The 25,302-nt window shown below is 47.1% G+C and overlaps 1 protein-coding gene across 1 annotated transcript in view; it reads left to right on the forward strand.

Moving 5' to 3' along the window:
* The first annotated feature begins 3,039 nt into the window (after nt 1–3,039).
* LOC138515916 (fatty acid-binding protein, intestinal-like) overlaps nt 3,040–25,302 on the forward strand; it is a 34,911-nt gene continuing 12,648 nt past the window's right edge. Inside the window, exons 1-2 of the mRNA XM_069630683.1 lie at nt 3,040–3,260; nt 13,956–14,128. Coding sequence (XP_069486784.1) covers nt 3,194–3,260; nt 13,956–14,128 — 240 coding nt within the window. The 5' untranslated portion in view covers nt 3,040–3,193. The remainder of the gene's footprint in view (nt 3,261–13,955; nt 14,129–25,302) is intronic.

Here is a 25,302-nt window from a genome sequence, read left to right on the forward strand (position 1 = left end):
TGGCCTACCCTCTAGTGGGAAGGGTAGGGGGAAGTCAGGACGGTGCCTGGAGGAGGTTGAAGGCCGCTGACGTTAAGTTCAACGGACGGTCTGATGTGGAACTGATGAACCCAGGGCTTCCTTTATGCCGCTGGCCTGCCTGGCACCACGGGCGGCGAGTGATAGGGCTGCAAAGAGGATATATTGTAAGCAGCCCCTCCAAGTGTCACTTATGTCATGTTGGCACCTATGGCACGTATGTAACATTTGTTTTGCGCTGGAGTATCTGAGATTTGTTTCTGTTCTTTCTCTTTCTGTCTCTTATCATCTTCTATTTCTCGCTGGGCATTCTCTCCTGCCCATATCTCTGTGCTTCTTCTGCTGTCTCTTCTCTTCCCATGGGTCTTCCCTTTATCTGACCGCTCATCTTCCATTTTGTGCTCTGGTTAGGCAGGCATTGTTTCAGTAGTGTTTACATTTGTCGGGAGTAAAAGAGTTGCCTGCTGCTGTTACTCTGTGTGATGAATGCATTGATGAATTACTGAATGCACTCATTTCTAGTAGATTTGTTATGAGATGAATTAATTATCCGTTGCCTTGTTACTGAAATTTGGGGAAGGCGTATGGTTCTTTGTGCGCATCGGATGTCATTGACTATGTACATGAATTGGAAGTGTACCTAATAAAACGATTGAAACTTGCATGTGAGCTTTCCTGTATGGGGGTCAGAGGTCATGAGTGCCTCCCTTTGAGGTTTGTGAAGCACCCCAGTCCTGTACTAAAAAGGGAGATCATGCCATAAGTGTTTATCACAGCTCTATTCACAAAAGAAGTTCCCTGCAATGGGAATCGGTTCTGTTTTTACTGCACACAATGGCAGATTCAAAAGATGATTCGTTTGAAAAGTGGGTGCCCTTGTGCATGCTAACATAATGCCCATTTCTAAGCAATTCCAGCTTTGACAAACAAAGAACCTGATGCAAAAGGGAGGATCACACAATTTGCCCAGTATCACATAATTTCATCAAGCATCTAAGAGCGAAACTGAATTTGACTCTAATTGTTTCCAGAAAATTAGTTGCTATACCTACCACCTCCAAACTGCACTGTTGTTGGCCCAGACCATCCCAGGAGATGTAACACGGGAGATTGTGTTGTCAGTTTATGCCAAGGCAGCCATTTAGCAAACAGGCGTGCTGGCTTTTCTAGAGTGTTCTGCACCAAACACGACCCTGTAACTGCACCACAGGTGGTGACATTGGTGTGCCCCCCTCGCACCTAGTCTTTAACAAGGAGGTGTGTGCCATCCGTGGGTATTCAAAATGCATGCTTGGTGGTGTGCAAACTGTCTCATTCCAGTGAACCTTCTAGAGAAATCCACAGCACCTCCAGTGTCAGCACTAGCCCTCCCACCCCCAGAAATGTTGAAATATAAGTCTTTTGCTTCATAATTTTGGAATAAGAGAGTACAGTGTTTTACCGAACAAGGTGGGTGCTTTGAACAGAAACGTTGCGCAGAATGGCTGCTACAGTGAGCAGAGCAGGGTGCTTTACAAAAGTGATGAGTCAGCAGGCAAGGATTCAGGTGGGGGAGGGTGGGATGAGGATCCCAGTAGGAACACAGACTGAGTGGCCAGCACAGAACAACGTCAGTGGAATATATACAGATGATCTGATATTAATGTATCTATCAGAGGTGTAATTAACAGCATGTGCACTGAGGAAGAGGAGGGCTCTGGGGGCTGGCTGAAGTGTTGGGTTAGGGTGGGCAACCGTCCAGGGAGAGGAGATTGAGTTTCAGTGAAGCTTTGAATGCAGGGGACACTGCTGGGGTGGCCTCTGGCCGCTTCATCTTCCAGGCCAGGAGCATCTACAGGGGGCCTACTCGGGCTCCATGTGTTTTGTGCATCTTGGGAGGATAGCTCAGGGGCAACATGCTCGCCTTGGAAGCAAAACGACAAAGAGCACCACAGGTTCGATCCCCGCGTCCGCGCTTAGAAACCTCTGGGTATTACGCGCGTTATAAATAACCTGTCGTCATCATCCACAGTGCCACACACAGACCCAGGTAGCTGGTTAAGATTCGCCCGGGGCAGGACATGGGCAAGTTTGGCAGACTCTGCTGGACCCTGTTCAGGCAAACACCCAGTTCGGGTTCTCCAAATGCAACTTTGCTGAATTCTTTTGAACGTTTTTACCACTTTTTTTAACCACATAAATGGTGGGGGGGAGACCTGCCGCCCCCCTCCCCTCTATTCCGCAACCACCCCTTCAAAATACGAAACCAAAACGTAACATCTGTGGGTTGGTGGTAAAATAATCGGCCGAAATAAATTCTGCAAAATTGCACTCGGTAAAATACTAGATTTACTTCTGAAAGGCAACTTAGACTGCATTGTTCATTGTTTTAAAACTAAACATTGGATCGATGCACAGCTGTCTGCTGCCAAATAGAACTGTGTGAAACAAGGAAAGCTAGGATCAAAGCCCTGCTTCACCACTCCACCAAATTATAGTATCCTGGTTAAATCACTATACTTCACTGTGAAGCTAAAACTAGGGCCAGTTCGGGGTGATTTGCACTCTATAAACAGCGTCCCTTGTACGTGGAATAAGAGACCGCAATGGGGTTGCTCCATTCATGGGCATAAAAAGAGTGCACAGCACGGGCTGCATTGTCTCCCAGCCCCGCATGACACAATGATGCAAACTTCATATGAATGATGGACGGGCGAGCTTCCTGAGGGACAACCACTTGATGGCAAGCCTTGCACCGTCGGCCGCAAAGTTACACTTGCCTCCCAAATGAAAAAGTGCCAGTCCTGCCCTGCGCCCTCTCATCTCGGAGATGTGGTGAGTGTGTGCTCTGAAGCAACTCGTCGTGGTTTGCAGCTCACGCAGACAGCGCGTCATCTGGTTTACTCAAGTTCACACGGGCAGTATATGATCGTCCGTGCAGTTTATATCATGTGCGCACTAAAATCAGCGGACAAAGTTCCTCCAACTGTGTGGGAGGCTGGGTAAGGCAGAGGGCAGCCGGTAACGTGACCTTGCAACTATTGGGTAAGCCCCTGAGCTTTAGACGGCCACATCACAGCGCTGATGCGCAGAGATAAGCGGTGCTGTGTGTGTATATATAGCCGTTCCTGCCGAGTCCGCGGTGTCTCGGGTTGTTTCAGATGCTGCTTGTAAGAAGCCCCTGCCTCTAGACAACATGGCGTTCGACGGCACCTGGAAGGTGGAGAGGAGCGAGAACTATGAAAACTTCATGGAAGCGATGGGTCAGTCTTGCTTTGCTCTACTGTTTAACGGGCGAAAGGGGGTTGGGGTTAAGAGGCCAACCTAGGAGGTGACCTCCTTCAAAAGGTCACCGTGAGCTGGGAAACCCGGATGTTAAATGTTAAATGTATTTGTACCGCGCACTGTCACCAATGGAGTTGGTCCCCAGGCACTCTGGCGGATCTATCAACGAGAAGGTGGGGTGGGTTAGTAGCCGAAGAGGGAGTAGGATGGTGAGATGAGTGGTGTTCTGTTGTCAGCTTCAACTCGGTATACACCAGGTGCTGAGCTTTGGTGCGAGTATCGGATCGATGTCAGTCCTCGTGTGCTGTTGGTACGGCTTATGTGTTGTTAGTGTTGTGAAGTGCGTGCAGGTTGTTGTGTGAGAGATGGTTGTGTGAGTTTTTTGAGTGAGATAAGTATGCAGAGATTTTTTTTGGTTAGTGAGTTATATGATATTTAACATGCTAACATTCACAATTCTGCCCAAGTGAGGCACCTGCCAACCCCCACAACCCCGACTTAGGCAAACATCCAGAACTCCATCCAAGTGCCGGACATGCCAACATCCCCAACTCCAACCAAGTGCTGCACCTAGTAATCTTCACAATATCAAATAACTGTGTCAGCATGCTAACATTCACAATTACATGTTAAATGCTAAAGGCACCCATATCGCGCACCTCCACTAACAGAGCAGGACCCCAGGCGCTCGGCCGGATCCACATGCAAGAAGGGGTCGGGGGTTTGGCCTGTTGGGAGAGGAGGGAGCATGAGAGAGAGAGCGGCAGCGCGCCGCTGGCTGCCCCAGCCCGGCACACACTGTGCGCTGCACCCGGTGTTAGCACCGGACCGGAGCGCGCCCATGTGCGCTGTTGGTGCTGTCCAAGCATTGTTAGCTTGTTGTTGGTGCGGTGTGGCAAAGAGCGCGCAGCCTGCCGGGCGAGAGGGCTGCGTGAACCTTCGGGTGAGTTAGGCACGCAAAGACCTGAAAGCAGGGCCAGTGGGGTAAGAATCCTGGTTGTGGCAAATCTAGTTCGGTTTAAAATATATCACTAACTGGTGGGATTAGTTGCTGCTATCCTTTCTTGACCTGATGGCTGTGGAGGGTCTTAGCGCGGAACACTCCATGTTTCGTAGTGGACTGTGTATAGTGAGAGTGGTTTGTCTATTCTCCTCAGGTGTTGGAGAAGGAGTTGTGGTGTCCTCTTTCCTTACTGTCTATGTGACTTTGTCAGCTGGAACTTCGGGTGTGGTACAGGTCAGGATACTATGGATGAGTCGTCCGAGTGCTACCTTCTAGTCTGTCTATGTGTTCAATCTTTAGTGTCCTCATCTAGTCGCTATCTCTCATTATGTCTTATGTATTCATGGAGTACGTTCCTTGGATTCTGTTTGTGTTCTGTCGCTTGGAGCGGGCCTGGGTCGATAACTTAATTCATCCTTGTTTTAGCGATGTAGGCGTTTATATCGGTGGTCTTCTAGTTAGGCAGAGAAGAGCCAGGATTTGAGCAGTTTCCTGAATACTAGGTGGTTCTTGTATTCCGTATATCCTTTGGAAGGTCATTCCAGGTTTTTGGTGCTTGGTGAGAGAAGGAGGATCCTCCGAGTTTTCTTCTGTTGCAGGGTTTTGGTTCCAGGCGGATGTCGTCACTTGATCTGAGCGTTCTTGTCGGCTGGTGTAGGCGTAATTTATCTCTCAGAATTTCTGCGCCTTGGTTGTGTATTGCTCTGTGCGTGATGTACATTGATTTGAATTTTATTAATTGTTTTATTGGTAGCCAGTGCAGTATTTTTAGCGCGGGTGTGATGTATTCTCTTCGGGGTAGTTTGAGAAGGAGTCTGGCTGCTGCATTTTGTATGCGTTGTAGTTTTTTTTTTAAGTCGTTCAGGCATACCTAGGTATAGGCTGTTGGCATAATCTAGTCTGGACATGACCATAGCGATGATGATAAGTGTTTTGTTGGCGAATGACAGGAATGGTAGGATCCTTTTTGCTGCTCGTAGGAGAAAGAAGCATTTCTTGAGTAGAGCGTTTACTTGTAGCTCTAAAGTGAGATTGTTGTCCATTAGGTCCCCCAGGTTCTTTACAATCGATGATGGGGCTGGGGTCGTACCAAGTTCTCTTGGCCAAGGGATGTAGTTGCTGTCTCCTCCGTTTTTTGTGATGATCATTATCTTTGTTTTGCCTGGGTTAATTTTGAGGTGGTTCAAATTCATCCAGTTGAATATGTCACAAAGGCAGTTCTCTAGTGTTGTATTTTCTTCTCTTCTGTCTCGTATTTTGAAGATTATTTGTGCGTCATCGGCATAGTTGTAGCAGGTGAGGCCATGTTTTTTGATGATTATGATTAATAGATATAGGTAGATGTTGAATAAAAGCGGGGAGAAAGATGATCCTTGCGGTACTCCGCATGTGGAATCTCTTGGGTTGGACTTGAAAGGTTTCATCCATACGGTTTCTGTTCTGTTTGTTAGGAAGGATTTGATCCATAGTAGCGTGGTGTCTGTTATTCCCAGTCCTTCTAATCTTGTTATGAGTATGTCATGGTTGACTGTGTTGAATGCTGCGGATAGACCTATGAGTATCAAGGCACTACTGTTGTCTGAGTCTGTGTTTGTTTGTAGGTCGTCCCATATTGAGGGGAGAGCTGATTCTGTTCCTCTTATTGGTCTGAAGCCTACATGTGCCTGGTCGAGCAGGCAGTGCTCTTCTATGAATTCTTGGGTTGTTTTATAAACGTAAGTTTCTAGCAGTTTGGCTATGTACGGGATGTTGGAGATGGGTCTATAGTTGGATAAGTCCTCTACTTTTCCTGCAGTGTCTTTGAGTAGCGGCCTGATGTACGCTGTTTTGAAGGCCTGTGGTACTTTACCCGTTGGGATTGAAAGGTTGAGGACATTCCTGTGGTATTCCATGGGCTGCCTTGTTTGAGAATTGATTTGTATATGTCTGGGGGGCAGGGTTCCTCGGGCGAGCCTGATTTGTTGCTTTGATTTACCAGTTTGACGAAAGCCTCCACTGATATTTCGGGGAAGCTTTGTAATTTGCTCAGATGTTCCTCGTGAGGATAGGTGGGGTCTGTGGTATGATCGCGTGGTCTGCTTTGTATGGTTTGTTGGATGGTAATGATTTTATTTTTGAAGTGGTCTGCTAGGTCATTGCATAGTTTTATCGATGGGGTCGGTGTGTTGTTGCAGCCCAGTGGGTTTTTTATTTCATTTATGATTTTGAAGAGTTCTTTTTGGGTGTTTGGGGCTTTGAAGACGCGGTTATCCTAGTGTTTTCTCTTATATTTTTGTATGAGCAAATCTGTTGCAGATATTTCAGTTTATTTGCTGTGTTGTTGTTGCTCCTCCATTCTGATTCTAGTTTTCGTTTTTTTCTTTTCATGGCGCTGAGTAGTGGGGTGAACCATTTTGCAATTGTTTTTTTTACGTGAGGGGGTGAAAGGTTTTTCTTTTGCGATGTCGTCAAGGGTTGTTACGATCCATGTGTGGAGTAGGGCTACTTTTTTGTCCAGGTCAGCTTCTTCCATAGTTGTTGCTTGTAGTTTGCTGAGTTCCAGGAGTTCAGTTAGGTTGGAATTTTTTATGGTTCTCCAGTTTCTTTTCATGGTGATCAGTGGTTTGTCTTGTTCCTTGTTTATTGGAACGGCCATTGTGATTACGAATGGAATGATGAGGTGGTCGCTCCAGAGTATTTGAATTGGGGTTGCCGTGGTCATGAGTTCTTTATTGGAGAAGATTGCATCAAGTGTATTTCCTGCCGAGTATGTTGCTCCTTTGACTAGTTGTTGTAGATTCATTGATGCTAGTTGGGCGGTTAAAGAATTTTGTGTGATTGTGGTTTCTTCATCGAACCAGATGTTGAAATCTCCAAGGATGATCAGATATTTGTGCTTGATGGCTTGGATGGTGATTGCTTCCATGAAGGCGTCTACGAAGGTTGCATCGTAGGTTGGTGGTCTGTCTATCAGCATAAACTTTAGGTGTGTTTTGGGGTTTACTGACAGTCATAGTATTAAGGATTCACATTTGTCGATGTTTAATGGGTCTTCCAGTTTGATAGCCAGGTGTTTCTCGTGGATGATTGCCAGTCAACCCCCTCTTTTATTTTTCCTATTTGCTTGGATGCATTTGAAGTTTTCGGGCAGGCAGTTGTTGAGGGTGATCTTGTAATTGTCGTCTAGCCATGTTTCAGTTACAAATAGGATGACAATATACCTCCGTCGGATAGGAGGTTGTATATTTTGGTTGAATGTTTGGACATTGACCTTGCGTTTATTAGATTACAGTGGATTTTCTTGGTGTGGTTTTGTTTATTGATTGTTCCTTGTTCTGGTGTGCAGTTGTTCATTCGTAGTGCTTCTGTACTGAAGTTGATTGGATAAAGAACTGCAACGGCTGCTTTTTCATTGAAGCAGTCCACTAGATTGATAGCATGGCTGTTCAATCATGGTGCTTCTTCGCTAATGCCGATTGGCTGAAGATCAGCAAAGGTTTCTTCTTCATTGAATCGGTCTGTTAGGTTAATGGTTGGGTTGTTGGTTACCAGGGCTTTGTGGTCTTGTCGGGTGTGTTGTGGGTATCAATGGTGCCCCTCTGTTCTTGTGATGTAAGGGATAAGGGGGTTGGAATCTTCCAACTCTCTTATTGGGTGCTCCCTTCTTTTTTCCGGGAGCTTCAGGGGGTTCTTTGTAAGCGTCGAGATTTCAGTTTGTTGAGGAGTCGACGCTCCGTGGTTGTCGCAATGTAGGGTGTAAGATACAAGGATTTTTCTCTTGTATAGTTTGTTCTGGTGATAACTGTGTTGGGCGGGGTGTTTCTTGGGTTTGAGGCTGCTTATGCTGGGTGTTGTTGGCTTTGTATGTCTGTAACCATTGATGCACTATTTTGCTCTCTTTCTCTGCGTCCCTTTCTGGGTCGGGGCATTTTGGTTCACGGTCCAGAGGTAGCCGGGTGAGAGATCCCCTGTGATGTTTTGTGCAAGCAAAGTATTGATGTTTCTTAGGTCTTGATATGCTTGAATGCTCTCAGTTTCAGTCTGGTTCAGCCAGTTTCCTGTCGGTGGGTCGGGTGTGTTTCCTATGGGTACACTGTCAAGGGATAATGGGTGGGGGCGTTCGGTTGTCGGGGGGTTTTGAATTCAGTTAGGCTGGGTAGTGATGTATCTCAGGGGGTATTGGCAGGAGGTTGGGACTTGGTTCACTGTTGTGGATGATCAAAATGGGAGGGAAGTGCTTAGCGCATCAAATGGTTTTAGCCCCTCGGCTTCTATCTGGGGCTACAACCAAAAGACCTTGGACTATAGCCCCCTCAGCCCCCCCCCTATAGTGATGCCTCTGGTTTCAGTGAATGAAATAACACATCTTTTGTGATACGCTGCAGACCCACAGCGCTAGAAACCCAGGAACGTACTTTGCCTGCCTGCAATCATAGACTCTTCTCCCATTAGCAATGTGCCACACTGCCAGAGGCTGCCCTACATATGGTCACTCTCCATTCATGAGAAGGGTGTTTTTTGTGTGCATTTGCTTTGCATTTAAAGGGCTGCCAGCATGTGCTTCCAGATGGGCCGTGCTGTCAATATTCCATGTAAATCACAGGAATATATCTACAATACCTTTTATGTTTCGATTTAAAGGCACCTCCGCAACACAAATATGGCCTGCTTCAGTAGATGTCCAATTGAATATTATCTGAACGATTATAAAACCAGCTTTTCCAGGCCATAGTCTTCTGAGAAAATGCCCACATTAGTAGAAGCTTGATTAGTGTGTCACACTATGCAGGTAACTTCCGTGCATGTGGATTGTGTGTTGTTAACATGTTGATCGCAGTAATACCTGCGCTGCAAATTATTTCCTGCAAATGTCACACATTAACAGGATGTGTGCAGCACAGTAACTGTCAGCGTTGAGACCTTTGCAGGAAATAATCAAAACGGAATTGGAAACGAGCCTGGCGTCAAATACTTCGCACTGAATTGGCTTTCGCGTCGATCTGCCCGCACCAAAACGGCCGGCGCCGAAAGGATGGTGCCAAAAAGGGGTGTACCACCCAGAGCATAAGCCATGAGGGGAAGCGCGGTAGAAATAAGGGGGAGAAGCAGCAGTGATCCATGCCAAACAGGGGGGTACAAGGAAGGAAAGTGTGTAAAGGGGAAGAGAGAGAGTGAGCAGGGGAATACACAAGCGATGGATTGGTAGGTTGGCTAGTGGGGGAGGGCAACAGGAAGTAGTTTGGCAGATTCGGGCAGATGCCGAGGAAGGCGTGAGGGAGAAAGGAGAGAATGGGGGGATGAGGTGAAGGACGATTAGAAAGAGGGAGGGGCAATAGGTAGAAGGGCTCTTATTGGGGTAAGTCCAAGTGATGGCCACGGCAGGGGTGAGGGGATCAAAGGGGATAACGAGGCGAGGGAGCAGGGCATACCTGCCTACATTTAAAAATCAAAATTCCTGAGATGTATCCCCCCACAGCCACACAAGACTCCGCCCATTTGCACACCGCCCCGTCCACCTGTCAAAAAGGTAAACTGGGTTGTTGTAGCCTTCAGTTTGCTTACTATGCCATTGAAAATAATTCATTATAACTTTAAGGGAAATGCAGCAAAACACACTTCTAGCCACGACTGCCAGGGGGTGTGGCCTTAAAACTTGGGAGGTCACAGATGGTCGTTTGGTGATAATCAGAACATAGCAAGGGATCTAAAGTTGTTTATTTAATTAACGCAGTGACATACTGCCTGCCCTGCTTGCAGGGTTTTCAAACAGCTTTGCGGCCTCAAGCCTCAGGGACATTATTGCGGGTCAAACCGTCAAGTCGCGGGTCAGTTGGCAGCTATGAGGCTAGGAGCATCTCAGTGTCAGACCACCTCAGCCAAAGAGGGTCTTTCTGTGTCAGAACCGCTCACCCCTGAGTCAAAGCCTCTCAGACTAACAGGGCGGACGTGCCTCTGAGCTGAAGTCCCTCAGATGAGCAAGACCTCAGCGCCCGGTCCTTTCATACGCAGAGAGACCCATCCCAAAGTCAAAGGCTAGCAGCACGAGAGTGTCAGAACTCCATGAAAGAGGCCCCCATTCCTCAAAACAGGAAGCTACCGAGGCTGCAGTCTCCAATATTATGAGGGCGTAAGACCCTCTCAGGCAAGAAGGGCCTCAGAGTCAAAGCCCCCACAGATTAGAAGAGTGTAAAGTCCTCTTTGATTAGGAAGGTGTCTGTGTATAAACCGCCCTCATTAAGATGGTGTGAGGGTCAGCAACTCCTAGACTTGCAGCATCTAGAAGGGCTACAAGGGTGTTAGAAACCCTCCCAAAAGGTCTGAGTTGAAAGTCACTCCAGGACATATGCAAGCAAACACATCCACACATAGTTCACGCTGTGCGGCTGTAGGAGACCTTTAATTTAACAAGGAAGATGTTGAAACGAGTAATATGTCCCATTCTCTATAATATATTGATTGATCAGATTGGTTCTGTTTTGTATCCCCGGTCACCAATTTAAACCGCATGGTCCCCAAAAAGTATGAAGACTTTTTTTCCACTCCCATTTCACATTCGAAAACCTCAAAGCGGGCCTCATCAAATCATGTTTGCTGCTGACATGCAGGCAGGTTTTCATAGCTGAGGGCCAGTGGAGGGCCCCAAACATCATTTGAAGTTGGCCCCTTCACCTCTCCCGCTGCCCCCTGAGAGAGCAGGTTGTCATGTGCATTAGGGATATCAGTTGCTGTTCCAGCCCCTGCTCACAAGACACAACGCAGTGTTAGATTCCCTTTAACTTTATTCCCCAAAATTGCTCAACTGCAGCTGGAAGTTCTCTAAATTCTGACTTCCCTGTGAATAAAAGTTCATATTAAAGCTCAGGGCATAGCTAAGTTTCCTAAAACAACCACAATTGCTGCAAACACGAACGTCTGCCACGAAACGAGACAATTCAAGAAATACTTTTGAGTGAGTAGGTGTTTGCAGAACACTGACACTGTGCTTTATCACAGTCCAAGCTCCCTCAAAGCACTAAACATTAAAGGCGCAGTCCCAGGCCAGCCATGATTGCGCTCAATCTAAATCAATAATTCCCTACATTCTCAAATTTGAACTCTAACGGTCCTTGTGAGCATATGCTGTTGTGTGGTGTATGATGAACGTGTCCGAGATCAATTGTGTCTTCAGGCCTTGGGCGTGTGGAGCTGCACTCATCTGCTCTATGTGCAGCACACTGTGGCGTTAAAAGATTGCAGCGCATTCAACGTGACTTTATAACACATTCATCAACAAATTCACATTTCCAGCGGAATCATGAAAATGGCGGAAGGGAATGGGAGCAGGCGGCATGTTTACTCCACGCCCCAAAACATGTATCAGAAGGGATTGTTTCAGATCTAGTCGTTTCTAGGTTGCAGTTTGGTTATTGTTACCACTGAGGCCCAGAGTGCAGGGCAAATCTCAGCTTTATCACTTTACCCACTTGTGAGGCGGTGTGGGGTGTGATGTTAATCCTACGCTCACGAGCCCTTTGAACTCTGCCCCTCTGACAGGAAGTATTTTGTTAGACTTGGTAGAATATGATGACCTCTTGAGTCATATTTTCAAGTGGATTGATTAATGTTTGCCAAGCTGTAAGAACATGGAATCATGGTCTAAGGGGCAGTTCAATCTGAGCAGAAATGTTAGTGGAGGCCTTTCTTGGCTCTCAGGGTATATATGCAGCCCTGACGCATGCATAGCTCCTCGTGAACCACACCCAGCTTCTAACACCCCCACCATACCCTCCTCTATTGGCTGCACTGGGATCCATTTGCCTCTAAAGACCCACACAGAATTCTGTTGTGATCATCTTGAGAACAGCCCCCCCCCCAGAAAGGCTGTGCAGTGTGCGCGACAGTGGAATCAGCAGTGTGATCATCTGACTATTACTGTGGTGGGCTACCTGCAGCCCTCCAGATATTTTGGCATGCTCTCCTGAACATCCGTGAGGACCTGCTCTCGAACCCCGACTCCAACACTCCGTGTTTTCTCATTCTGCTCGATCTCTCTTCTGCCTTTGACACTGTCAACCATGCCATCCATCTCAACCGTCTCCGTGATAACCTGGGTATCACTGGTCAGGCTCTGGCGTGGCTGACCTCTTTCCTTTCCAATCGACCCTCCCAGGTCCAACTGGGGTCCTTCCTCTCTGACATCTTCTTCTCTACCTGTGGTGTCCCCCAGGGATCTAATCTCTCTCCCTGGTTGTTCAACCAGTATCTGGCACTCCTTGCCCACCGCATCGCCACTCTCTGCCCCAACTTTCAGTGCTATGCGGACGATACCCAGCTCATTTTCAGGCTACCCTCGGCCTCCTCCTCTCCTTCCCTCATCTCCGACTGTCTGTCTGCTATCCAGGAATGGTGTGCCGCCAATGACCTCTGCCTTAATGCCAGTAAGACTGAGATCCTACTCATCGGCACACCCACTCCCTCCTTCCCTCAGCGCTCTGGCCAGCCTCTCTTGGCCCGCTTCCTGCTCCTACTTGCAAGACAAAAATCCTCGGGTCATCTTCGACTCCACACTCTCCTTCTCTCCTCATATATCTGACGTCTCTAAGAAGTCACACTACCAGCTGCACCTCCTCAGAGGTATTCTTCCCTTCCTCTCCTTCCCCCAGAAGCTCACAGTCTCCAGAGCCCTGGTTCTCTCGAAGCTGGACTACTGTAACAGCCTCTATCTTAATCTGCCTGCCTCCACTCTCCGCCCTCTGCAACTCATCCAGAACAGGACTGCGAGACTTGTCCTTGGCCTCAAGCCCAGGGACCGCATCTCTCCAGGACTGAAATCTCTACACTGGCTCCCTGTGGCTGCAAGGATTCAGTTCAAAATCCTTTGCATTGTCCACAAGGCCTTCTGGGGCCTGGGGCCTAAATACCTTCAACTCTCTCTTCCTAAATATCTTCCTTCCCGAGCCCTTCGCTCATCTGTCTCCAACTCCCTCAGGGTCAGCCGCTTCTCGAAGCAACGAGCTGGGGGTAGATCTCTCTCTGCGGCAGGGGCCTCCCTCTGGAACAGCCTTCCTGCCTTCCTGAAACTTGAGGAGAACCATCTTCGGTTCCGGAAGCACCTCAAAACCTTCCTCTTTGCTTCTGCTTTCTCTCTCCCTCTCCCCTGCTAAATTCTTCATTGAAACTGCACTGAACCTGCACCTGGGCCACTCTCACTGACCTCGGTCCTTGGCCCAGCCACTCTACACTTGCACTGCCTCCCTGGCAATCCCTGCACTGCGGGACTGTCTCTGCATCCCTACAGCCCCCCCTCCCAGCACTTGTCTGCACTTACCTTGCACTTGCCACCAGCTGGCCCTAATTATTTATTTATTTATTTTTTTAATTCTACTTACCCTGTTCAGCACTTCCCCCTCTCCCTTTCCCCTTGCACTTTTTCCCTTCCCCCTACCCCTGCACTCGCGCAATCTGAATGACACCTGGCCTAGTAGGATCATTGTCTGTCTTTCCCCCCTCCCTGTCTCGTCGCGCCTTGAAACACTTGTGTATAGGCGCGTTACAAATGCCATATCATATCATATCATACAACTCACATCTGCTTCAGCCTGCACATTCTATGCCGTGGCGATCATGGGAGTTGGAGACGGCTTGAAGTCCACGCCGGCCGCCCCTGAGCCTTATGGGACCTGATGTCTCTTTACCTTCTCTTTGCCTACAGGTGTCAACATCATGAAGAGGAAGCTGGCAGCCCATGACAACCTGAAGAACACCATCCAGCAGACCGGAGACAACTTTTCAGTTAAAGAGTCAAGCACATTCCGGACCATTGAAATAAAGTTCACCCTTGGTGTTACGTTTGATTACAGCCTGGCAGATGGAACTGAACTCACGGTAAGATAGGTCTTCCTGTACCTTCACTTATAAAGTTAGTGCCAAGGATATTAATTCACCATACATTACTAACATTCCTTGTGTCAAGGCAATGCAGACCTAGAGACCAGGCATGCACAGCCTCTGTAGTATTTAAGTGTTTTTGTTCCCCCTGTATTTGCAGCAACCACCAAACACTTTGGTGACTGTGTCTGGGCACTGCTGGTAGCTGCAATGCCTCATGCATGATTTGTGCATGGAGGCCTTCCTGGATTAAAGTGATTAGGTTTGATTGGGTATTATGCACGATAGTAAAGCACTGCATTAATAAGTAGCTATACATCTGCGGGTGTGCACCTGGTAGCCACCTGGTAGCCACCTGGCATTTTCACAAGTCCCCCGGTTCATGAAGGGGTCTTGCATGAATGAATGGGGTTGGCTGGACTGGGTCCAGGTGTGGCATCTGCCCATGAGTGCATATGAAGTAGACAAGCTTGCCTGTTGATCAGTGCTCTGTGGAAGGCCATGTGGTCTGGTGAAGCCGGAGATTGCTAGTTAGTGGTGAGCCACATGTAGTCCAAGGAGACCGTCATGGACTATGAAGTCCTGCCTATTCCCATGCATGCGCAGCGTGCACGCGCAGCACCAAGACTGCCATCACAGCTTCACTAGCTAGAATAGAAGACTCAAGTCTCGGGTCCAGCACTCGTAGTTGGGGAAAATATTAGAGTCAGGATGTTTCCTGGCCGTGTGTCAGTATATGAAAAGTGCACGTGTGCAGGGGCGTTGCTAGGGGGGGGGCTAAGGGGGCTATAGCCCCTGATCTTTTGGTTGTAGCCCCGGATAGAATCTCAGGAGCTACAGCCAAAAGACTAGATAGCCCCCAGTCCCAACAGTTCCGACATCAGCGTAGCCCCGGGTCTTTTCCAGACCTAGCAACTCCCCAGCACGTGTGCAACGTGCATGCCTCTTTGTAACGACCAAGAGTAGATAACCTACGGTGGAATGCCACACATGGTTATGGATCAAAGACATTTTCAACTCTCAAGCATATGTAATTCTTGGTATCACTAATTAGGTGATAAACTAGCGACTGGTGTCAGCAACAGTGGGGCTGAACTTGGCAAGTTATACACTGAGTTCCCTATAGAGGCCAGGTGGTACTTTTTGGATCCACCTTGACCACTTTTCTGATGATTTCACAGTCCTCCCTCAGGTTCATGCATCAGAATCCTGGCCACTTGATTATGTGAATTCCTGGCTTGTGTTAGGGAATGCTTGAAGCCCTGTGGTGTGCTGGGAAGCAGCTATCCATTAGATGTGATTTTTGTATACCGAGTATTGAGCCTCATTTCTCCATCTCCTCGGGTAGAGTATGTAGTTGTGGGTTGGGTTTCTTCATGGTCTGTGTGGACTTGTCACAGTAAATCTGGTTTCACAGGGTCTTCACCGTGGTGTTGGGAGGGCAGTGTGTATTTATCACTTATATATTGTCTATTCTACTGCACCTTAAGCACAAGGAAGAGGCTTTCCTCGTAACTTTAGTACTGTGGCAGCGTCTACGACTCCACACCTCACTCTCCATTGAGAAGAAGAGTTCCGTCGCACTCCATTGCTAAGTGGTAGTCTTCCTTCATGCCTCAGTGAGAGAGGCACTCTGCCTGTTATTTAAAACGGGGACGTGCCAGTGAGGCTTCTTAGACTGTACTGTGGCGTCAGCAACCATTTTACTTCTTACCCGAGAGCTCGGGAGTGGTCTGCTCAGCACTTGGACCTCCTAAAAGCTTTTCTAGTCTGATAGCTTTTGCCAATGCACCCATAAGCTATCCACATACCTGCCTACATTCCCAAAAGCAAATTCCAAGGAATGACATCACTGATGCCCCACCCCCTTCCCCAAGACGGGTGTCACTCTTCACATCGGTGCAGGAGATGCTGCTAACTGGGCGCCGGCCTTCAGATCTGTCGCAGATCCCTAGTTTCCGTCCACACCTAGATGTGATTGGCCACAAACAGTGTGTTTGTAGTCAATCACATTGATGCGTGAGTGGATTTCTTTGGATTGCGTGAAACCCCGGAGACACCACGCACTTGCCCGGAGACCCAGAGAAGAGCGTAAAAACCCGGAGGAGTCTGCAGGGTAAACCCAGCGACTAGGCAGGTATGGCTATCCAGTGTCAGGCAGAGAGATCGAGCGCACTCAAACAATATTACCAGCCTCCACACTAGTTTTTCCACGTTTCACAAGAAGGAAACAAGAGACTGTGAATGAGTCAGGCGTGCCGGGCCAATGTTTTACATGGTAAACAGCGGCCCTTCGTGATGGCAAACATACAGCCATATTGGTGGGAAACACCCCCACTTCCTCAGACACCCTCACCTCCCCTACAGTCAGATACTGGAATACAGCGCTCAACACCAAAGTACAGCATCAGACACCCAAGCACTACACCAGGCATTTCCCTGGACAACCCCAAATACCCAAGCACTGCATCAGACACATATGCATCCCATTGGTCACCCTCACGTCCAATCAAGCTGCCAAACACCTCACCAGGAAGCCACATACCCCATGACACAGCCCCTTACTACAACAGGCACCCACGCAGCCCAAGAGATTCACACCCCCACCTGAAACCTCCAAATACCCTCAGCCCCATGACCCACTCTCTCATGCAATTGGACATTTCCCTCAGAAACCCAGCGTGCAGTGCCCAAATCTGATCTCCGCACACACCTTGGCCCCAACCCATCCCATCATACAGTCCATGGGACATCTACAATCCTAGTGTATCTGACAACACGGCCAATCAGAACCTCTCATGCCCCACCCTATCAGCCAAACTTAGCCCATCTGATGCCCCAACTCATAAAAAGATCCCACACACCTGTCAGACTGCTACTCAATCAACAGACATGCTCATTCACACTCTTAGACACCCATTCACCCCTCCAGATACCCGCACCAAGCGCACGTGCGCCACTGCATATGAAACCCATACCCCACTAGACATGCCATACCTCTTGCAGACACCCATATACCCCATCATATACACACTCCCAAGAGTCACATAATTTAGGCAAACATCCTTATTGGATCAAACGCGTATTCTCTCAACCACACCAGACATTTACAGCACACCACTGTATTAGGTACCCCCAAACCCAAGCCGTAAATCGGACACTAGTACTTAACCAGACACACTAGGTATTGGAAACCCAAAGAAGGTCATTCACAGGTATGCCTGACCCTAACGTCAGACATCACCCGTATACAACAGACACACCAAATTCAGACAACCAGTTTAGTCAAGCAAGCACCAGACTCCAGAAGATACCCCCACCACTTCATCAGCCTTACTACTCAGACACTCTCACTACTGAGCTTAGGGCCCTTTAGGAAAGTGCATGCAATGGATGGGCTCACAGAATAACTCCAAGTCCAAATAAACAAACCAACTCAGGAAGATGGCAAAGTACTGTTTTATTAACAATTATCTAAAACAGGGAGTTACAACGGACATCAATGGGCATACACTTGATTTCTCTCAGCAATCTTGTCTCAAAACAAGAGTTATATATGAAAAAATATGTGGTAAATAATGAAAAACGACTAGGGATCGGGATAGGCTTAAGGGGAACATCTAAGTATACACTATATAGGAACTAGGACTGTAATTGGCTGCCGACTGTCAGATGGACAATATTTGCCTACCTCTAAAACATGTCATCTTCAAAAACATTAGATACACGATTTCTCATTGGTTGGCACGCTTGTGCCAGGTCTGGAACATTCGGTTCACTTAGCAGCATGTAAACCCAGACCCAGTTGCAAGGAGATGGGGCCTGACTATATCTCCCCACCCAATTAGCATCTCTCATCACCCAAGCCTTCTGCCATGAAGATTGTCTTTGAACTTGGCCTTGTAAAGTATCCTTGTCTCTGAGAATACATGGGAGTGTGGGCACTCACTAGTGTGTTCTAGGACTCCAAGTTCGACTCTATTTTTATCTTTGGCTCACGTGACAGGAGACGACGATTTGGTCCATTTTGCAGGTTTTAAATGCTCTAAATGAATAAATCTGGCACTCTTGGTGTTCCTTCTTTGGACCCTAACAAGGGATGATTCATCCTCTGCACATTCACTCCTTACCAGAATAGATAGCTGAACATGGCTGCTTCAATATTGACCCCAGGCCAGACAACCTTGCCATGCAGCTCCACGATTCATCTTATTCTTGCTGCAACACAATTTTCCCTTTCCTCTTAATGGGTCCTGGCTCACTAAAATCATGATACTGATGTCCAGCTTCTATATAATGGGGACTTTGCCTGCATTCTAGTCACTACATATAGCCAGCTTCTATGATGACTTGCGTTTCAGAGTCTGTACAATTGTTGAACGGTTGATTCTCTGCAACACTTTGTGCATGTGTAATCTTCTTTTTCATATTTAAAAGTTCACTTGATTCTTTACTTCGTCATTAGTTTGTGTAGGATCCATACATCCTCTTCAGCCAGTATCCTGAGACGTCGTTCATACTCTCTTATGACTAACTAACTAAATAATTTTTTGTATAGTGCATCACTCACCCAAAGGTCTTAGGGCGCTCACAAGGACAAACAAAACAAGGAACAAATCGGCTCAGTGTGAGGGGGAGTTGAAATTCACTTTGAAAAAAGTGACTGGCAGGGTCCTTTCAGATGTCCGGGTTACTCAGGTACTTAAAGTTGACCTTAGGCATCACAGGTTTCTTTTTTTGCTCTTTTTTACATTCCTTCAGGGAGTTCCTCCCTCAGATTGTCGTCCCTTCGGGGATACATTCGATAGGGTTGTCTCAATGGGTACCTTCTTTCGGATATACGCTGCAGTATTGGCACAACTACTGGTGTCAAGCACAGCACGATCTCAGGCTTACAACATATGGGAGGTAGGGGGTGGGGCTTCCTGCGGAGGCATGCAGCTGCTGATCTGCACTACCCCCTGCCAAACACTCTTGCTACCTCCCCATCAGACACTTTCACTAGCACCTCACCGCCTCCTCATTAGGCACCCTCACTACTTCCCCCATCAGACCACCCCCCATGACACTACACCCTCACTACCTCCACATCAGACGCACCCAAACACCGAAGTGCCACACCAAGCACCCTAGCATTGCACAAGTAACTGTCTTTGCCAACCTCAGACTCTTGAGCACTGTATTAGACACCGGCATATCAGTCACCCTCGCCCCATAAAACAATCAAGCCCTCAATTAGGCAGCTACACACCATCATCCAGCCACATACCCCTTTGTCATCCATGCAGCCCCGGAGATCCAATCATCCCATCTGAAACCCACAGATACTCCAACCCGAATGACTGATTCTCCCATGCAATCAGACACCTCCCTCAGATGTCCAGTGTGATGCACCCAAATCAGTTATCCACACAAACCTAGACAACAGAAACCCACCTCTTCAGAGAAAAAGTAATTGGATACCATAAGAAAACAGTTTTTATGACGACAAACTATGAAAAGCCAGTGTGATTCACGCTGGAATGGGGGATACGCGCAACACAGAATACATGTCTTCGAAAGGGAGTCCAACAAACTAGTGGATTATAAATTCAAGTGTTTTCTTTTCTCTATAATACTATTGAAAGCTGGGAAATCAAGTCACTGCTAAAAACTATTTGAGAAGTATTCAAGCATGATAATATAAGTCATCATATTTCAGAATATCAATACAGAAGATAAGCCACACCATAACGAAGAAGCAGCCCCTTATGCAGAGAGCCTGCTCCTAGGTCACAAGTCAGCAGATCCGTTCACATTTCCTTTCCTATTTGTTTATTTGTTTCCATCTGAAAGAGACATTATTTTGTTTGGCGTTTAATGATGCGGGCAGATTGTTCACATTTCAAATTGCACCTGCCCACATAAAGCAAAAATGTTTTATTTTTCTTTTTTCATCTTCTTAGCAAAGATCCTTTATAAGGGAGTTATTTTTTTTAAAATGTAATTTAATTGTACATAGTTCTTAACAGAACTTTTACAATCTCACATTCTTAAACCAATTATTAAAAATACGCACTTAATATAACAAGGCAATACAAGTAAGAATACAATACAATTCCCTATTTACAATAAAATACCAAATTCATTCATACAATCAATTGATATCTGGGGACACACCCGCTGTATCTTTACAAGCTGTTATAAAGCAATCTCTTCAATTCTTTTACTATCAGCGTAGGAAATAGCTTTAATGGTTTGCCAACCCCAGGCTTCACTTATTCAGAAATGGTAGAATCCTTTGCCAAACCCTAAATGAAGACAAATGTCTGTATTCAAACAGAACACCCATAAGTCGGTAGATTTTATAGAGTTCTAATCGTGTACAAAGGGGCCAAGCAGCACTATGTAGAGTGCACCCATTTCCGGGCACTCCATCAGCACATGTCTGCCTGACTCTTGGTTAGATTTAACTCTGCACATTCTGCAAAATCTGTCTTCTGGTAGAATGTTCCATTTCGGGCCACATACCGCCAAAACTGGTAGCTGGTTTATTCTGAGTCTTAATCAGAAGTTACGAACAGCTGGGTCAGGACAGCAAAAGATACCTTTCGGGTTTCATAAAGCGGTGCACCACAGACGCTACACTAACGTAGCCCTTATGTGTGCCAAGGTGATCATAATTACCCAACCAATCCCATTTTGCTAGCCTTCGCATAAATGCTCCTTTTAACGTTGGAAAATCAGAGCAACGACCAAAGTCTTGAAACCAGTCAATTACAGTGCAGAGGTCACGGAAGAGTTTCACTTGTGAAGAAGTGCCTATCCCAGACAGGTCGAGATCATGGCTCAACTCCAATTTGTCCAATAGGGGACAAAAAGTAGCTGTCTTTGTCTTTAGCATAAGGGCTGCCCTACGAGACAGAAGTTGTGCTCTCGGTGACAAGAGACCTAGCTTGAGTCACAGATACTTGATCAGGGTAGATCTTGCTAGGCCTAATACTGTTTTACTGTCTAAGAGGGTTATATTGGTTACTTACTTTAACTGGTTAAACCACATCCATTTAAAATTGAATCTAAACCCAGTTAACATTGGTCGAGAAGGAAGATAAGCTACTCAAGCTCCCCACACACATTCGTCTTTACTCATGCCTGCAGGCCAAAGTACTGTTGACTTGAAAGATGTGTTCACCATAACAATTGGTTGAGTTAAAGGAGCACACATTTTAATCCTATCCCTCCCCGGACAGCAATAAATTCAGGCTTCTGGGGCACGCTGTGCCCCACTACCCTGCCGTATGCTTCTGCAGGATGGATGACCTGTCAGGAGTGAGGTTTCAGATAGTTTAGAGCAAGGCCGTGTGGATAGCGTCTGGAGCTCCACTTTTCTCAAGGATAGCTGACCTTCACAGAGAACTGGACATCAGGATGTTGGGCGAACATCTAATGAAGCTGAGCAAGAACTTCTGCCAAAGACTGGATCAGAACCCGAACCCTCTCATCAGAAGACTCACTGCAAACCCTTTCTACCACCACCCGTGGCCCATCACGGCGAAGACTCTGTGAAACCGGCCTTACTGTGACAAGTCCACAGAGACCATGAAGAAATCCAACCCATGACTACATACTCAACCGAGAGGATGGACTGATGGGGCCCAAGCCTCCGTATCCAATAATCACAGCTGATGGATACAATCTGACAGCAAGCAGAAGAAAGAAGCCACGCTGTGCCCCAGAAGTCAGTGATTGTTTTCCATTAATAATAACGATCCTTACTTGCAAAACAAACCATTCACTATAGGCCTCGAAAACGCTATTTTGCCAAGTCTCTACACCATAGCCTGTAGATTGTGCTAGCTGACTCCAACCCATTCTTAATAAACCTTAATTCCTTCTTTCATTCTTGGCCTTCAGACGGTATACATGCAAAGTGTTAGCGCAAAATCGCAATACTTAGACTGCAATGAAAGTAAGCTTTTGGGACGAAGGCATTGGTGATGCTGAGCAAAAAGCACGTGTGTTAGATAACGTAAATCATTTTAAAGACTAGTGAGAAATGTGAAGAAAAGCACATTTTGTTATTGCATTAGGATAAAAGCCCAAAACAGGAATAGTTCACTTGAACTAGTGGAACAAAAGATAATCCCAGCTAGCATCGGGAAGCACCTAGAGTGCGATTGCCCAACAATGCCTTTGCAATGCATCGTTAAGGCATGCCGCTTCGACTCAGAGAAAGTGCGTACCGCTGCGTCGCACACGCAGGGTATGGACCACCCACCACCCCTTCTGATCCTTTAAACTACCTGATCAAGAACAACTGTTTACTGATATCCTGGAGCCCTCTGCAGCGCAAAACTGAGAACCAGCCAATTATAAAGCTTGCATAATGTACGAATACTTTATGGTGATACTTTCCCCATGGATTAAATCCAAACCGCGTGCCATACTTAACGCGCTAACTTGATTGCTTTTACCGAAACCTGAGCTCAAATTAGTGCTTATCTCTGCAAAACGGTGACAATTACAAGCATGCGTCGTGGTTAGGCACAATACAACTCTGCACACCAATAAGGACATACCATCCGGATGAGAAGCATATAGCGATGTCCACCCTCCCTTACCATGGGCGTAATTTTAGGGGGACCGTGGGGATTTGTCCCCCCCAATTTATGTGTCATGCCTTTTTTCCCCCGCATCTTTTGGCAGGAGGGCCGGGGTGCGCATTGTGACTGCCTGATACTTGATTTTACTTGATAATGAATGCTCCATTTGAGATGTGTGCGTGTGAAAGTGTTCTTTATAAATGCATTGTTAGGAAGCTTTAAAAAGCAGATTATAAATCGCAGTGCGCTGCTTGTTTTTTCCTTCATTGTATGTAATTGATTCAGTGCATGTTACTGCTGAAGCATTGTCCTGAGTTTTATGATTAATAGGGAAACAAATTGGTGTTTCCTTGCAGAGAAAAACGGCCAGGGGAGTGTGTTTTCCACACTCCTCGTGATAAACCCTAATCGGGGAAAAACACGTCTGTGCTTGTTGGCTCTCTTTGAGAAACAGCTGCACTCCATAAAGAAAGTTGCACCAAACGATCGGTTTTACCCACTGAAGACTGGGAACAAAAGGATAGCTAGGTAAAGGGGGTATGAGGTGCCACGTGGAAGGGAAGACCAGGGGAAGGTGAGGTAATGGGAGTCAGCGCAATGAGAAGCAGACACTTGTCCAGAGGGGTGTGGGGTGAAGCGTCGGAGGGGATACCAGGGGGTAGCAACAGCAACGTAGTTAGAAACGGACAAGGGATGTGAGGAGCCATGTAGGAGGGGATACCAAGGGTAGGTAACGTGATGGGAGACAGGCAGTAGCACAGTGAGAAAGCGACAAGTGGGGGTGGGTGTGGTGCCATGTGGAAGGGGTGAACAGGTCAATATGAGGTGAAGGGAGACTTGTCTAGGGGGATGTGAGGTGCCACGTGGGTGGGGAGACCGGGAGCAGATAGGTAGGTGAGGTGATGGAAGAGGGGCTGCAGGGGGAGTGAGTCAGGGCTAGGGAAGTGTGGGGTACTGCAAGGGCGAGGTGCTGGTTGAAGTGTAAGTTCAAATTTGGAATGAAGGGGGTCGAGCTGTGATGGGGAGTGGGCACATACATAGGAGAATCTGAGATGGGGCAGGTAGGTTACTTGAAGATTAGGGACATTCTATGGTGCATGTAAGGGGATAAGAGAAGGGCAGTGATAAGCAGAAGAGGAAAGCCCAGAGTAAACTAGTGGGCGAGGGTCTAGCGACCCCTCAGGGGTCATTCTGAAGGGGTGGGGGATGATAAGGCGGGTCTAGAGTTAGCAGAGGAGGCCTGCCCATGGTCTAGGGAGGTAGTGGGGGAGGGGTTGGGTGAACAGGGGAATTGCACAGCACAAGAAATATAAGGAGGCACAGCATGAGTGAGCTGGTCGCGAGTCATGTGCAGGGCAAGGCAAGGTTTTGCGTGATAGACAGGGCGAAGAGGAACATACCCGTCGGTAGGAGAGGGGTGGTAAGGTCAGAGATGGCACATTAAGTGATGTAAGAGTGTGTGGGCTGACCAGAAAGTGCATGCGGACTGATGTTGGAGGGTCTGGGCGAAAAGTAGGGAGTCCGTAAATTCAAAAGTGTCATGCATTTAATAACCCTGCCCCGAAACTGAGGGAGCTGTAATACTTGTTGTGTGTTCCTGTTTAAGTTGTTGGAGTTTCCATAAGTATATTAGGCCTCTTGCGGCACTCTCCCATCCATGCCCCAACCCCAAAAACACCCTAAATTTCAGTGTTCTCATTTGGCAGACATGGGATGCGAGTATGTGTGGGGGGTGGGGGCAGAGGGCGTGTGTGGGGGAATCATGGGATTTGTGTGTGGGGAGGGTATGTATGTATGTATTTGTTTTAATATAGCATGAATCTAGCCAGTGGTACAGATCCTATACATGTTATGGATAATAACTATAAAATGGGTGGGGTGGTGCATGTGGGAGTGCAGGTAGGGCTGGTCCATTTAAAGCACTGGGTGAATGACAATCACCACCTGGTACTGCCCGTTGCCTTGGGGATTTGTCCCAAATTGTAAATTTTTTCTTAAGATTGTTTCCTGGATCCTAATCAAGATGCCACTTGGCACCTTGATTATGAAAGTAGAGTTAATTGTCTGTCACCAAGCAGACGGTAGCCAATGGCAAATCAATGCAGTGAAATGTTTACAACAATGGTTTGTGCACTGTACAAGTCACCACCCAGTTAATGGCGTCCATGTGGTGCTCACTAATGTAACAGCACACATACCTGTTTTTGTCTGATGTGCCCAATGTCCATACAAGAGTACACTGGAATATTTTGTGTATATGACTCTGACGAGCATGCCATACTGTGCTCACACTTAAACACATAAAGCAAAGAAGTTGCTTCAAATTGTAAATCCACTAGGCCAAACACCCTTTCTACACTGCCGCACCATGATTTTCACTAGCTGCAGTCCAGCACTAATAAGAGATGCTAATGCCAGCTCTGTTAGATAAAGCATGGGCCTGCTCTGTTTTGCCAAAATAACCCCTGAGGCTTGCATAATAGTGAGGAGGTAGTGGTTGAGGAATTGTGGGCCCTTTACCATGCATTAGAAGGCAGTTTTATTTAAAACGCGTCATCAGCTTATTACTGGTCAGGCTAAAGTTTGAAA

The sequence above is a fragment of the Ambystoma mexicanum genome, chromosome 6q (genome assembly GCF_040938575.1).
Source record: "Ambystoma mexicanum isolate Mex_15411 chromosome 6q, UKY_AmexF1_1, whole genome shotgun sequence".
Classification (NCBI taxonomy): domain Eukaryota; kingdom Metazoa; phylum Chordata; class Amphibia; order Caudata; family Ambystomatidae; genus Ambystoma; species Ambystoma mexicanum.